Genomic DNA, 17,088 nt, shown 5'->3' with positions numbered 1-17,088 from the left:
TTAATATAAATATATAAAAATACATACAAAATAATCTCAGCTTTCCTTTTCACATCCTTGGGATGCGAGTGGACCACAGGAGCGACAGCTCACAGACGTGTACGATAGCACCCTGTGACAGGCCTGCCACTGCTGTCAAGCTGTGGCAGTTTGGCTGGTAGGACCATGGAAAAAACTGTTAAACACAGTGAGATCCAACACTTAGGAATTCACATTTATCTTAGAATTGTCAAATTTCTGTTTGAGAGTGGTTCACTCACTGAACCAAAGTGAGAAGGACAGGACTTAGGCAGAATCATTCATAGCAACTGTCCTTGTACCAGGCCTACAGAGCTGTGGACTGGCAGTGTATCTTGGCTGCTTTCCTTGAAAATGCAGTTTTTAAAAAAAGGGTCATGTTTACACATAAACATGACAAATGCAAAACCTGCAGGCAGGCAAAAATTTGTTTCCTCAGAAACAAGGCAGTGGCTCTAATAACTGTAAGTTTGAACCAAACATACTAACTGCTTGGGATAAATAATAATGAACGCAAGTCTCAGTTTAAAGAAAAAAAAAAAAGCAACTGTAATTTTAGACTGTAAGGTTAAACCCATCTCCTTTAATTGTGTAGCGACACCTGCATCACACTGCCTCAGGCAGCTGCAGCAAGTGAATAGATTCAGACCCATAAAACGCCAGGCAAGCTTTCCACAGGCAGCAAAGGTGGTGAATTCTCATCAGCAAGCAAAGCGTTCGAACCAGGAACCGGCAGCCCGTCACGTTTAAGGAAGATGTTTCAAGATTTATCTCGAGGAGCAAAGTGGCCTCAACCTCCCAGCGACGGCAATGTGTTTCCATTTATGTATTATTAAACCGCAGACACGTTGAAAGGCTGGGTCTACCTAAACTCCTGCAGAAAAGGTAATTAATTAGGTGGCTGCTGCAGTCTAGGGGGAGCAATTCTTACTCACCGAGCTCCCCCGCGTTCCACAGCAGCCACCTTCGGGGGGCTTGCATAGATTTTCTCCCAAGTCCAGCCTCCAGAACTAAAACGCGAGGTTTGGCACGGTTGTGTACAGGAGAGCTCTTCAGATGCACCCAGCAAAGTTGTGACTTTTGTATCCATCAAAATAGTGTCAATGCTCCTGCTGCATACTTCTGCTAACTGGTATGAATTTTAGAAGTATTTTAACTAATTTTCTGCTCTTCTGGCTGCTGTATGCAAGATGCAACTGAGGGGAAACGTTTTGTATGCTTAAAAGTTGCCAGTGGTATGAAATGGGCTGGAGGAAGGCTCTTGGTCTTCTGCCGGTAATCTCTTCCGTGCTGGTGTTACCGTGCTGGTGTAAACCTGGGATATTGAAACCGTGTCTCTGCTCCCAGGACCTCTTGCTCCCTACAGCTTGAGAAAATCAGCTCCCTGACTGCCGGGGGAAGTGCTCCTCCACCTAAAATCATTACTCATGAAACTGAATAGTCTACATTCAATTCTTTGATGAAAAAAAATAAAAAGAACAACTGCTTGTCCATGTTTGTTGCTGCAGAACGGAACTTTTTCTGGAGGATGCCTAGTAGGAGAAAATTTTCAGATCAGGGACAGATCCAAAGCAGCTGAACAGACTAACTGGTGTCACACGCAATTCAGAGGCACCATGAGTGAGCGGCTACTGAACAGCAGAGGGCAAAGCCTGGTTACAGGAACAGGGCTGGCAGCTCCAGCGCAGGCAGATTGTGCAGATGGAGCACATGCTGCAGATGAGAAAGTGCTTCCCCAATTTAATGCCATTCCTCTCCTGGTCAACCAGCTGGAGTAAAGGTAGTACAAACAGCAAAGCCTTAAAAAAAAAAAAATCATCACAGTTTAATGTGTAGTGTTAAGGTGACAAAAGAAACAAACCATTAACAGCGACTGTTACAGAAAGAAATGTGCTTTTTCTTTTTTTTTAAACCTCTGAATGAAAAACGCAAGCAAATTCTTAAGGAAGGTATTCCCTCACTAAAAGACTCATACTGATATTATCCTTTATGCCTAGAAAAATACAATTAACACGAGCGATTAGGCAATTCCAGTTTTAAAGCTGAAAAAAATGGCTAAAAGAGCAATAAAACTACATCGTGATCTCTAAAGCCAATATAATTGGGCAAAGTCAGATCTTCAAGTCGTTTTCTGGCAGCTTTGAATCCAACTGAAGATCTTTTCCTGACCCACAGTCAGGTAAACAATTCACAGAATTAGCAGATAACTTTAACACTTTAAGAAAAAATTTCTTCCAAACTCAACCCACCAGTACTTAGGCCACCTAGTGGCCTGTTTCTTCAGGCAAGTACAATGATCGTAGGTATTAAAAGCCTTTGGTTAAGGCTGCTTCTTTAAGACACAGTGGTCAGGATTATGCTATTATTTTAAATGAAAGGTTAAAATATGCAAGGTAGAACGCTACTGCTGACTGGGAGCATCACATAAGAGAAATCTTGTCCTCCTCTCCAGGTACTGACCAGCAACACGAAGCACTCATACTAGAAAGGGACATGTCAAAAAACATATTTTCCCCTTCTTCCTAAAACCCTTGTACCATCTGCAATGAAACCTGTAACCAGTGCATGGAGCAAAGGAACTACATCAAAAATGAATCCTTTGGAGTGATGCGGCTCTTCCTATTCTCAGTTATTTGGGTCTGAAAGACTAACAAAGCCTCACATAGGCTCAGTTTCTCTATATGTTTTATTAGAAAAACAACTATAGCTTTAATTTGGGTTCTTTTGATTGCAAAGCCTTGGTTGCCAGTTCAACTCTTTCTTTTAATAAGCTAGTTTCTTCAGCGCTTTTTTGGGCTTGTCCGTTTTTCAGCAAGAAGTGGTTGAGGAAGAGTTTCAAGCTTTCTCGCAGAATTCCCAGTTTGGGGTTGTCAGACACCCTGTAAAGATACAGATCAAAACCAGTATTTAGTCTCCTACTATTTCAGAAGTTGTTCTTTTTTTCCTTTATCTTCTTCAAACAGAGACATAGGAAAAAAACCCCTCAACCTATTAAAAGGAGCTTTTCTGAAAAGGCTTTCAAATTACCAGCAAGTCTACACTGGTTTGGCAAAAAGCCTGAACGCACTCAGTATACAACTGATCCTCAACAATAAAATGGAATATTGGAGCCTTTGCCTTGTTTTATGTAAACAATTATATTACAGCAAAAAGAAGAGGCAACCATCGTGTTTGAGCCTCCTCGCATTGCAAGGAATGGTGGAAACATCATCACCTGATTTTTATTAACCTTACGCAACATTGCAAGCTTAATATAAATCACAAAATCAGAGAATAATTTAAGTCAGAAAGGATGTTGGCAGGTCATCCTGTCCGACCTCCTGTTTAAAGCCAGACAAACATCCACGTGGAGCCAGGTTGCTCAGAGTCTTACCCACTGAAGTACCGAGCACCTCTAAGGCTGGAGTCTCCCCAGGCAACTCCACCCCACGTATGAAAATAAGATTTTCCAGGAAAAGGTGATTGAATCTCCCCCAAAACTTTCCCTCAGTAGTATTTCTTTAGTTTTCCTTCGTACACTAAAGATACCTTCTAGCAAAGAGTGCTGGTAGAGTGAATCCGCTGCATACAGATGGCCAAGCAGTGAGGAAAGTGGGTAACTACAAAGCTCTGCTGGTGAAAACCCAAAATGGTACCTTGGATATCTGAAAGTCGTATTTTGTGTAACACTTCCCAGAGCTGTGTCTGTAACAGAGCCTGTACTAACACACCAATGACACACTTCCCCCCACTCACGCAGAAGAGATTACTTTTGAAGGGATGGCTGGCTGATCTTTGGAAAAGGCACTGCGTAATTCCAAACAAAATAAGCAAATTCCTTATCTTCTTAATTACTACTCACGACGGGCTCCCCAGAGATCAATCCGATCACTTACCTCACAAAAATGTCATGAAGTTCCTCAGCATCTGTTTTGGTTAACAGCATGCTTAACACTTGCCGCAAGAAACGGACTTTGGGTTTATCTAGTTCGCTGAATTCAATTACCTAGTAGAGACAGACAGGGAGAATTAGATTAATTCAAGTACTTCAAACAGCTGAATTCTCCTCTGAATAAACAACTTTTAGCACACAAATTGTCTCCCATATATACTGATTCTTAAGTCTAGCAAAGAAGAACTAGCTGAGAATGCTTCCTCCAAAAGCCAATCAATAAGGAAAGCAGAGAATTTCCTAAGGAATAACCTGTCTACTCACACCAGAATACCAGATATAATTTCTCAATTAGATAAATGCCTTAGAAGTACCAAAGACAATCCATATAATTGCCTTTTTAACACATTTCAACTGTTGCTCTAACAAAACTGTATGGACTCCCCTTTTAGAAATCCATGTGCTCAGTAGATATTTTTCTAGTCTAATAAAAATTAACATCAGCTACAAAGCAAAGCACAAAATACACTGTCAAGGGGCAATGGGTACGAGCTGGAACATAGGAGGTTCCACAAAAACATCAGGAAAAGCTTTGTCACTGTGAGGGTGACAGAGCCCTGGCACAGGCTGCCCAGGGAGGGTGTGGAGTCTCCTTCTCTGGAGACTTTCAAAACCCACCCAGATGCGTTCTTGTGTGACCTACTGTAGGTGATCCTGCTCTGGCAGGGGGGCTGGACTAGATGATCTTTTGAGGTCCCTTCCAATCCCTGACATCCTGTGATTCTGTGACATAGCCTGCTAAAAAAGATCCTCAGTTCCAACTCTGGATACTCTAAGCAAAACAATATTACAACTGTCCTAAATACAGAACTGTAGACTTTCTGTATGCCTGGGTCACCAGAAGTTCCTTTTTTCCCAAATGATAGCATTACTCTAATCACTTGCCCTGGTTTATGACCACAAAGAGCTACCGTACCAGCTAGATCACTGAGAAAATACACTTTCCATAGAACTAGCATGTGTCAGGAAAACACAAGTATTTCCAAAAGAAAACACACCAACCTTGAGAACTGAAAGTGGCAATGATTTTGTCCTTACTAAGTGCACCAACAGTGAAATCAAGTTGGAGATGGCAGTGGCTGACAGGTTTTCCAGTTCTCTGATTTTGTCCCAAATACTGAACTGAAACGTCATCTGGATGTCAGAGAAAAAAAACACAAAACCAAGCCTGCAAATCAAGCGACTGTTTAAATGGGTAACAACAAAACCTTCTGACCTTCTCTTTATTAACAGAGATGCTTGATCAGAGTACTCAATTCTTTTAAAATGTGTAAAACACAGGAAAGCAAACCTTCTGCAGTTTTTATTTCCTATTCAGATCTGACCACAAGTACGCCTTCCTGAACGCACAGCTACACCAGCAGAATGCTTCCTCAGGGTCAAGAGCTTAACAGCATGCATCATTCTCAGGCGTTTAACAATTGTCTTTCTAACCACAATAATGACTCCAAAACAAAGTAGAAGCAGATTTTTTTTCACCTGAAATCGTCTTTCACATTCACAAAACTTGCCAGCCAAATACGCGTAGAAGGGGTTATATGTCTTCTCTTGCAAGCAGCAGTAAAGGGTAACATGAACAATTTCTCTCTCCTGCTGATTTTTCAGTCCAAGCCTAAAATTTAGCAAGAGAATGAGAATTGTTTAGTAAGGAAAAAATTATGTCCACAAAGTAAGAACTACAGCCAACATCCCAGAGGAATACTTAAACAAACCCCCTAACACCACATTACATTTTACTTTTTAGAAATTTCTTACAAAGTCTTTAAAACATCAAACGGACTCAAATCCTGAAGACGGTGGACAAATTGGTACTCTTGTACAGCAATTAGGAAACGTTACAGTATTACTGATGTTAAAGGAACGGCTGCAAAAGCAAGGCCTCAACAGACAGAAGTGGAATGACAAAAGTACAGTTACAGGGAAGGAAAGGTAGCCCACTCCATGGTTGTGGCTCTCCACAGAGAAAAACAAAGGAGAGGTCACTGTCACCAGAGAGTCTTGTGCCTCTGAATGCAGCGGCAGCACGCGCTGCAGCACAGGGTGCCAAACCCAAGGCTGAACAGTGAAACAAGAACTGCAGGACCCTGCTGTGGATCTCTCACACTTGCACCGATGGTCACGCGAGGAAAACCAGCCTTTGGACCAACACAAGCTAATTTAGAGAAATGTGTCCAGGACCCTTCACTTGTGTGGTATTTACTCACCATAAGAAAATATTTTAAAGTGTTTTTCCTACTGAATTGGTGACATGAATCTTTTAATCCCCAGGTCAACTCCACACTACATAACCCTTGAAATGCATTACTGTATGCAGAGAGTGATTTCAAAACATCTTAAAAGAAAGTCTGAAGAAAACAGCCATTATAAACAAGTACTTCTGTTGGTTGCCTCAGCATAAAGGGCAAGGACTGCAGAGCCCTCCTGCTCGAGGAGCTGGCCAGTCTCAGAGAGGGCTGAGCCGCTTTGGCAGGAACGGTCACTAACTTGCGACGCACCTGCTCGGTGAGTAACGTGATTTAGCTTCCAGGGCTGCCAAATGCTTGGCAGCATTAAAACCAATTAAAATGAAAAATGCTTCGTATTAAAAACTGAAAAATGTCAAACAAAATTCTTGTCATTGCTTCCAGTTCAGGTTTCATATGGTATTAATATAACTCAAGTGTATTTTCTAAGGAAGTTTGACTCTACTGGAACTTGCTCTACCATCCGTAGAGTAGTTTGTCATTGCTTGATTCCAAAATTCCTTGTTTGTATAGACCTCCAGACATCTGCCACCACAGCTGATCACAAACACCAGATCAACAGAGAAAATATTGTCTTTCAGCCAAAAAACCCAACAGAATTTAAGGTTTTACAAGAGGAAAATTTGAGATGATTTCTAGGCTGATTGTTGATTAGCGGTGAAAACTTCAAAGCCTGCTTTTCTAAAAGAGACCAGCATTTTAAGTGCTGTGTCTGTGATATAACATGCTTGCTCCCCCATCAGCCAAGTTCTATCTGATTTTATTAGAGCAAAAACACACAGTGGTTTTCAGCCCCCAGACATGCATTTAAGAGACAACCCGGGAAATTACACTGAAAATGCTAATTTGGCAAATCCTTCTTTCCCTTGCCCACCCTCACTTCTATCATGATGAGCTTAATTTAGGAAATATTCATGTTGCTAGAGAGTTGTAACTAAGTAAAACAGCACTTTGATGTTCAATTTTGTCTCTACCTTCACTTCTCCACAGAGCTAGCAGCATTTTATCTCTCCAGATCTAGCTTTCCTAAAAATCTGAAATTAAATTTAGAGTCAGGATTGTCTTTCACTGCTGAGCTTTACCATAAACCTGTACAGACTTCAGAAGTTTGATAATCTTCAATAAAGAATATGCAACCACCTCCCCTACTCAAACGTTTATGAGTTACACTATTCCCAGGGACTCCTATGGCTTGCTCACTTTCAGAATTTCCTGCTCTATGTGGGAAAACTGCCTCTGAAATAGGCTATTTACTACCAGCAGAAGCCTGCCTCTAAGAAGATCATCGCCTTCAGATCAAAAATAGCAACACTCAAACTTACCTTTTAGAAGTAAATTCAAAATATTTTAGTAGATATAATCACATACTATCCTGAAATACACATCACACTACAACAGGGTATCTAAGACTTCTAGAAGTTTCGATTTTTTGAGAGACACAAAGCTTCTCAAATTCTTCACCTCTGAAAGAGCTTTAAAAATTGCCTCTCCATCAACGTTAGAAGCATTTGTACCCCCTCCTGTGTGGATTTGTGGTTTGTGAAGGAGGTTTGACTTTTCAGCTGATGAGATGGATCACGTCTCACCCTCTCCTCTTTGTCTCCACTGATGTGTTCCAAACCCACCCCTTACATTGCCACTTCTGCAAGCTCAAGTTGAGCCACTTCAGGGAGCTGTTCTGGCTTGAAACTAATTTCTTTTGCTGTTAAGGAGGAGAAAAAGAAGCAAAACTATAGCAGCCTGGATTTATCCACACCTCAACTATGCCAGAGACCTAGCAGCAGACGAATCAGCAAGTGCAGTTAAAATATTTCTTTATATATTTCTCATGCTCTTCCTCATGAAAATGACATCAAACACAGAATCAATCACGGAATGGTTTGGGTTGGAAGGGACCTTAAAGATCATCTGGTTCCAACCCCCTTGTTGTGGGTGGGGACACCTCCCACCAGGCCAGGTTGCTTGAAGCCCCATCCAACCTGGCCTCAAACACTTCCAGGGATGAGGAACCCACAACTTCTCTGGGCAACCTGTTCCAACGTCTCACCACCCTCATAGTAAAGAACGTCCCAATATCTAATCTCTTTCAGTTTGAAACTGTCCTATCTCTACACTCCCTGATAAAGAGTCCCTCCCCTTCTTTCCTGTAAGCCCCCTTCAGGTACTGGAAGGTCACTCTAAGATCTCCCTAGAGCCTTCTCTTCTCCAGGCTGAACAGCCCCCACTCTCAGCCTGTTCTGGTAGGGAAGGTGCCCCAGCCCCTTGATGATTTTTGTGCCCCTCCTCTGGACCTGCTCCAATGGGTCCATGCCCTTTTAATATCAAGAGCCCCAGATCTGGACACAGCACTGCAGGTGGGGGTCTCACAAGAGTATGAATACAAAGATTTGAACATCAATTCCCGTGCACCCTGCAACGCATGCTCACACTGAAGTGAACTCCTTCGCTGACAATTCTGTGGACTTTCCATTGCACTCTGCCAGATGTGGCAAGATTTGAGAATTCCTCCAACCTGGCTGTATAAAAATCAGTATCAACACTCACCACGCAACTGCAGACAGTTCTTCTGCCCAGTCTGTATGTATACAGATTGGTATATACTAGTTTAAATAGTGTGATTGAGAGTCAAGGATCAATTTGCAAATTGAGCTACCACGTCTTGGCAAGAACTGCAGCAGCAGCAGCTAATTTCTTTTAATTGAACTGGCCATATTATGATATTGGAATGATTCCATCAGAGTCTTAAATCCAAGCTGTGTTTTGCAGAAGTGGCATTTAATCAAATGTTAGTTGACTTTATTACAAAGTCTGTTCTGGTTTGGTTAGCAAATTAAATAATTGCATGCCATCCTGGTAAGACAATTCCCTTGAATTACAAGGCTGCAACCGAAAAGTTTAGACTCGATCTCTCCCCTCCCAGATACTACAGACGTACAATTAATATTCTGACAAACACAAAGAATAGCTTAGTTCAAGCTTTTCCCTGACCACGTTGTCTTCTTAAAGAGCTGTTTGCCAAGCTGTAAGAAAACAGGTCTTTACATGAAATGTGACCCTGGAGCAAATCCAAAGCTAATAAATTCCGCAGGAGGGAAACTGAGGTGCTAGAACACCACCAGGTCGTGCATGTACGAACAAAGACCTGCAAGATGCCTTAACAAGAAATAGAGGAGACGGCAGCAGTACAGAAACCCAGCAACAAAACCAAGGGATGTTTTGAGGGGCGTCTGCTGTGCCTCTGTGCGGAGACAAACCTGCAACAGACTTCCACCCGCTAGACTGGGCTACACGTCTTCAACACAAAAAGCTACAAGCTCCTTAAGTCAAAAGATGCTGTCAAGCACTTTTACAGACACCAGTGACAGTAACAGGGGCTGCTTCTTTCCTGTGACTGCCAGTCAGCTCTGCCCGCCCCCACCAGTCCTTACACCAGGATTCTGGTCCCTCTCCTACCCTTTCACCCTACGTGGATCCCCAGCTATACACTTCTTTAATTGTGTTATCAACTAAATGCTCTTAAGCCCAGACCAGCAATGTTATTTTTCTAACTTAGCCAATGTTATTTTTGGTTCTGGGCTGTCTTGTGTGCTAGTCTGTACTTACTTGAGAAGTTTTTCAAAGGCATCCAGGTAGTCTTCACTTGTCATCAAGACACAAAAAATACTTCTCCTGATATCGGTGTTCATTCTCAGCTTACGAGCAAGATCCAATATTTTTGAACTCACCTAAACCAAAAATGATTAAATGCTACTTTATTTATGGTCACTTTAAGAAAGCTATTTCTGTGCAGCCTCAAGTAAGACCATTAAGATCTCCAGTAAACTATGAAGCAGCAATCCAATGTCCTCAGCTTTTGTTCAGAGGCACAGGCACCATCAGGAGCTTTTTCAGCTAGGGAAATATATTTTAATGTACTTTAATTGTGCCAATTATTTTTAAGATGTCATTACTTAATGTAAGTCACCATCACCATCTCACCATACTACTTTTAGAATCAGCTTAGATATATGCCACCCACAGAGCAATATTACCTGGCAAAACTCATACTTTTAAAATCCACTTTTAAATCAAGTCTCTATGATTCTTCTTCCACTTACATAAGTTACTTTCACAAACCCACCAGATGAGAAAAAACAAGACACACTATAATATTTGTAGTACCAGCTCTCATTAAGTGCATGAGTGCAACATTTTGAAAAATATAAGAGCAAAATTTACAGCCCAAAAGCTTAGTCTTGCAAGAGTCAGTGAAGGTTTTTTTGGTGTGCTCTGAAATGAGTTTATTCACCTGTATGAAGAATATTCAAAAGATCACACACATTTAGGCTCAAAACTAGCACTGCCTGGATTTACCTTTCCTATGTGCAGTTTCTGCCGACTCTCGTCGTTCGTATCATTGATCATGGGTGCTCCGCTCCAGGATGACCCAACGATCCACCAGCGACCAACCTGATCAGCACTAAGGAGAGATTCCAGGGAGACACGGAGCTGAGTGTCTTTTCCAGAACTGCTGCGAACCTTGAATAACAAAACGCACAAGATGCATAATGTTTTTATGTGAAGATTACTTTAAAATAAAACCCAACCAACAACAAACACTTTAATTACTTAAAATTACTTTTAAACAAATACTTCTAACAACTAACTTAACCTCCATAAAGGTCTTCACATGTTCCTTCCCCAGCCTTTAGTTTCAGTCAGCAGCCTGAAAAGAATTCAAATATTTCCCATATGCTCTACTTTCTCAAATACAAGAAGTTGCTTAAATTTACATTTACAAGCTCTTGATTTTATTTAAAAAAAAACAGAAAGAAAAAAAGAGAGAATGGTGACTTTTTTTTTTTTTACAGTAACCATCTTCTAGTCATAAAACCTGATCAGAATTCAGGCTTGATGCAGACACTGAAAATTTCCTTTTGAACTTTTCATCAAATAAAATGACATGACAAACTGCCTTGGTATAATTCAAACAAAATAAGACAAAACAGGAATTTTGAACAAATAAGTGCAGAAGCGTACCAGGAGAACTCTGAATAATTTAAATTCTACAGAACCAGGTTACCTAGCTTATTTTTGCCTGGCCTGTTACCAGTCATATGCACATCCTGCACTTACAAATTTCTGAAAAATTAGATGCTCTAGGTGTCATAGGCAAGCAGTGTAATTTTCAGATTGGAGATACATAGACTCTAAAACCAGATTCAATTCCTGTAAAAATGAATTAGATCTCAATCCAGAAAGATAATTACTTTCAGGCATTTTATACTGGTGCCCTGGTTCGTTCTACACAAACTGCTCTCTCTCTGACAGAAAGAAAAAAAAAAAGAAAGAATAAAGCAAAAACATCTAGGTTTTTAGAAGTGTTAGACTTCCTAAATTATTCTGGTGAAGTTAGGAGTCAGTGATTGTTTCCAAAATCATGGAAAAAAGAACTTGTCATGACTCACTTCTTCTGCATAATCATTAGAGATCCCACAATCTCTTTTTCAAGTGTAGGACTTTGAGGCAAAGCCTTTGGCTACGTATTACGTCCTTTCTCAAACTGGCAGAAGGCTGGCTGACCGCTGACTTAACTTGGAGGTAATACTTAACGATCCAAGAAGTGATTTTTGTCCACAGGAGTTTCAGACTGCTAAATGAATAAAAAAATACTATAGCCCACCAAGCCAACTTACAAAACAATTATTTCTGGTTACAGAGTAGCTATACTACACCTATCAAGAAAGTTCTCACCAGTGTCCTTTGCAATTTGCGGAGTTTTTCAACTGGTTCAGGGTCATACCCAGGAATCTTACGCATGTCATTATTCCTCAGTGCCAGCATAGTCTCTAGCATAAAACGAACCTATGAGGAAAAGAAACATTTCTGTGGATTATGTGCTCTCAGTTTATTAAACAAAGCAGAGAGTGTAGTTTGAAGTTCCTCTTCTGCGAGAATAAGCAGCTCAGCTGGCAATATACACCAACATCTACATCACCTGAGTACAAACATAGAAAAGGACGTTTACTTTAACTCCTACTAATTTGTGTTTGAGCTTACGTTCAAAGCTTTATCTGCTAAACACCATGCCTGAGTGACCATTTTTTGAAGTTTGGAAAGCATCATGGAACAGAAGCACTGTCCCTTATACAAGATACAAACTAGTCCTAGTCTCACCTATTACAAGCATTTCGGTGCCTGTGTCCTAAGAACTAACAGAGCAAGACAGATAAGAAGAATGCAAGTAACTGAATGCAACAACTGAACACTAATGGTAACTTAGAATTGAAATAGGGCGTAGCAAAAACCATCTTGGTAAATTAAAACATGCATCCGAGTCTACTCAGAACAGAAAAGTCTTTAAAACACATGCACATACCCTAGTCTGATCCTGGAGCTTCTTGTCTGCTGTGTTTGCTTTCCTCTGGGCTTCAGTGATCAGTTCCTTCAAAGCCAACGCATCGTCTTTTCTCAAGGAAAAGCCCACGTTTTTCAGAAGAAACAAAATCAACTCAATCTCTTTCTCAGTGAAAGCACTAACAAGCTTTTTCAGAATATCAAAGATGAGCAGGCAATGAACCACATGGAAGTTATACAGATGAGCAATTAAGGCCAGCAGATTTTCACATTCTTTCCCTTCAGCATCACATTTACAGAGTTCATCAAATTTCTTCACCACGGCTTCCAAAAAGTGAGCACCGACCTGGCAACAGTTCCATTAAGGGGGGGGAAAACAAAATTAAAAAAAATAAATCAGGAGTTAAGTGTGAGTAGATTTCACAGACATCTGTAAAGCATTCATTTTTGGGGCATTTCCACTATTATTTTTAAAGAAATATTGGTGCTTCTTTCAACCAATATGTTTTACATCTACAAATATCTAAGTGGTGTGACATTTTCTAAAAGTGTATTTTATTTATACCTCATATATGCCATCCAGTTGCCTTTTAAAGTCTGAGCAAGAAAGGCAACCACTACGAACTTGAGAGCAGATATATATCAGGACTTGTTTACATCATTTTCACAGGCACATATTAGCATCTTCCCAGCTCTCGGGCTAGCACGCTGTTACTGCTAGTCATTCATCCAGTAAAAGCTGCATGTCAAACACCAAATGCATCACAGAGTTCAGCATTTCAGAAAAAAAATCTGTAACAGGAGTGTAAAAAATAATATTGTAAAACAACCCTCAACATATCAAGTTTTCACAGTTGCTGAGCATGAGCTTGGGCTGATTCTGAACAGTTTGTCAGTGGTCCAGCTGGGACAGGAAATTTTGCAATCTCTAAGAGAGAACTGATGCTAAAGACTGGCATCAGCAAGCATACCAAAATTTAGGAAGGTAATGAACACATCATCGCTAAAAAAGACTGCCCCACGTTATTATGGTGCTAATATTTGCTGATCTCATGAAAACCACATGTCCCAGTAGCAGGACTCACTTGCATTATGAGCCTTCACCAGCTTAGGTTTTAGCTCTTCCATGATCGTATCACACAAACGTGTAAACATGGCGATCGAAATCCCAACTTCTGCTTTGCTCAAGCTAATCCAAAATGCAGCTGTGCTGTCGCACTTCTGTGTGATGCATATTCTACACTGATTTTGCAGAAACAGCAGGGCTTTAGAGTATACTTAACTACTACAGCCTTAGATTCAAAGATGCTGTCTAACAGAGTCACTAGCACAGAAGACAGTCTGGACATCACCTATTGCTAACACCTATTAGTATATCTATATCTAAAACCTATTGCTAGGTATTTAGCAAAGCTTTAACTTACAAAAACATTGTGCTTCTCTTCTCAAAACAGTATAGCAATATAATGTTATACTTGCAGTCAGAATTGCCTTTCAAACAGCAGAGAGGCACAAAAAATATTTAATGGCAAGGCTGCAAGGAGAAAGTTGCTGTAACTGCACCATCTGATATTTAACACGGTTTCAGAGACAGCATTCGGGTCACTGTATGACAGATTGAAGAATTTGCATCAATACATCTTTTGTGTTGAGATGTGGAAAGAAATGTAACTTCTTGGGAACATGGTGCTGAAACACCTGTTTTCCTGAGAGACATTTCACTGAAATTAGCTAAAATCTTCCCTCTGACATCAGTTTCAGCTTCTTCTTAACAGTAAGGGATACTTTATCTCCACCATTTGCCAGGCTGAAAAACACAAAAAACCCTCCAAAAATGTTTTGATGTTTCTGATATTCTGGAGTCATTGATATACCTTGTTAAATCCCCTGATGATTTGCACAATTTGGCTTAAAAAAGGACTTTTTCCACTGATGTAAAAGGATTTCTGTAACTGCAGCACTTTGCTTACCTGGATATACATCATACAAGAACAACACCCTCACATACTCAGGAGAACAGAAATAGATTAGTGTAATTAAAGAAAAGAAAATTTAAAGCTTAAAAAAAATAAAGCAGGTTTACGGACGCGGAACAACTTTGATTAAAAACCTGATGCTTTTAATAACTGACCAATGGTAACTCATGGAGGAAATAAATTAATCAGATCAAGCAACAGACTTGGTCCCTTTCACTTGTGAGCACTTGGGAAGTCAGCTACAAATACTGATGAAGTTCAACTTGAGATGTTTCTAGTGACACATAACCAAAAATTAAAAGGCAATTCAAACAAAAAAAAATAAAATCAATACATTCAAACAAAATTAGTCCAAAACACAAGAATTACCTCAATTCCCACATTATGATGAAGAACGCTGACCAGAAGGACGTGTTCCATCACCAACCTCGCGGGCATGGCAACTGGAGTAACACAGGCACTCATGAGAATATCAGTTAGAGTTTCATTCATGTCCTTTCTGCTGTTGGCCATGTAGAGCTCTTCCACCTGTCCACTAATGGAGGGCAAATTTGGTTCACTCAGCCTATTGAGGGGGAAAAAAAAATAAAAAAAATCAACATTCGCTTTTACTTCTCTTCACATGGTTCCACAACTCTCAATTTACCTGACAATCAACCTATTATTTATAGAGAAACTGGCTTGGTTTTAAGAAGACTGAAAACCCAGCTGGAAGAGCTCTTTTGTATTCTGCTGTGTTAACTAAATTAAAAAAATCCCACAATATACATTCAGTTCTGTGGGTTTCTTTTGAAAATATTTACGTGTAAAAACAGAGTCATAGCAGTATTTACAAAGCACTCTCACTGACACACAGAACAGACTTATTAAGAAAACAAACTTTGTCCTTAGCGTTTGTAACTATGGCACACCACAGTCTTTGGAGAAATTAAGTATGAAAATTACCTCATACTTTTCTAAGATATAAAGTGTATCACATACATAAGGCATATCAAATTCTAAGCAATGAAAAAACTGCACTGTATTTTACAGAAAACACTGATAAAAGAAAATGCCAATAGATTTCTTACTTTAAAAATACCCTACAATTAATGCATGCAAGCGTTAATTACTTTTTCCATTCTTCAGTATTTTAAGCTATGAAGTTTTGCTCTTCAGTTGCAGCACTGCTGAAATTTAATTTTTTTTTTAAAAAAACACACTTTTGGGGGGAAGTTATAACTCACACTATAAGGGTTTTTTTATAAGCATACTCCAAGTGACACTTAGTGAATTATGTCTAGCACTTGCAGGCACCTGCTGCATGGAATTCAGCCCAATATTAAATTTATTTTCTAGATTTTTTAACTCCTATAACGACCAAATTTGAAGAATTTATATCAACACAGATAATTATTATTAAGAATAGCAGACATGATTGCCAACTTGAAATCAGTTTGCAGAGAGAAAAGTCACATCCTTGCCACTTTTCTTTGAATGATGACCACTGTCACACTGAACCAGAAAGATTAATGACTTTTCTTATTACATTACCTATTAATGAGACCATTCACCATCTTCTTCAGTCTTCCCAATTCTTCTCTTTTCTTGTCATCTAGTGCCTCCTGAGCTTTCCTTACTTGAGGGGGAACATACCTTGAAGCACTGTGACTATGACTCTTACCAGGAAAATAATAAAAGTGAGATATGAAATGAGAGCGGTATCTTAAATATCTGAACACAACCTTAATATACCAAACTTTTAGTTATGTATACATTTTACATGTAGTAACTAATGCCAAAGCAACAACTTTATATAGAAAAGAAGCATGTAATAAGTTACTGCTTATGCCCAACTTTACAGCAGCAAAACACCTCGTTCTTTTACAGGAAATCGTGTTTAAGTTAATCTTATTAAAACTTGATATCTTAGGTCTTGGTTTTATCCACATTTTACCAGCTGCAGACGTACCAACAGTTTCAGCCAGCGCCACACGAGCTAAATGACTCGTCTGGGCTCCTTCTCCTCCCCTCACACCACCAGGCCCAGCACTTGCAGATCCTCTAGGATGAGCCAGAAGTTTTTTACTGATCGTAGAACCATAGAATGGCCTAGGCTGGAAGGGACCTCAGAGATCGTTTAACCCAACCTTCCTGTCATGGGCAGGGACACCTCTCAACTAGATCGGGCAACACATGGGGACCGAACAGGGATCAAACCCACAACCTTGGTGTTATCGGCACCATGCTCAACCGACTGAGCTAACCGGCTAACTTCAAGACAAGACCTCTCGCAGAAGTGCTTAATCACGTTCTTAAAACTCAAAAGCCTTTTATGTGCTGACCCTGCACACAGAGGCAGGGCCACATGCCCTGTTTTAGGACACCATCCGGCAGCAGCACCCTGAGCGGGAACCCACTCTCCTTGCCCAAGGCTGTCCCAGGGCTCGGCAGTCACCGCTGCTGCTGGGCCCGGAGTTGTTTTTGACAACAAGGCCTGACTGGACTTTATGTTCGGGTGCTAGCACGTACTCTGAGAAGCAGGTTTGCCTTCTCGGCGGCAAACACCCTACCTCCTCCTCCTCCTCCTCCTCGCCCGAGGGCT

General features: G+C 40.4%; 1 protein-coding gene across 1 annotated transcript; it reads right to left on the bottom strand.

Moving 5' to 3' along the window:
- Window positions 1-2,719: 2,719 nt before the first annotated feature.
- Window positions 2,720-16,162, bottom strand: NOM1 (nucleolar protein with MIF4G domain 1; the record flags this gene model as incomplete). The annotated part of the gene is made up of 10 exons (XM_009871657.1): window positions 2,720-2,897; window positions 3,894-4,003; window positions 4,952-5,083; window positions 5,429-5,561; window positions 9,796-9,917; window positions 10,546-10,710; window positions 11,926-12,036; window positions 12,551-12,874; window positions 14,874-15,069; window positions 16,038-16,162. Coding segments are annotated over 10 exons (1,596 nt in total), but the record flags the coding sequence as incomplete, so codon positions are not given.
- Between the last annotated feature and the right edge of the window lie 926 nt (window positions 16,163-17,088).

This window comes from Apaloderma vittatum, unplaced genomic scaffold (genome assembly GCF_000703405.1).
Source record: "Apaloderma vittatum isolate BGI_N311 unplaced genomic scaffold, ASM70340v1 scaffold5026, whole genome shotgun sequence".
Taxonomy (NCBI): Eukaryota; Metazoa; Chordata; class Aves; order Trogoniformes; family Trogonidae; genus Apaloderma; species Apaloderma vittatum.
This window is presented reverse-complemented; position numbering and strand designations above follow the sequence as displayed.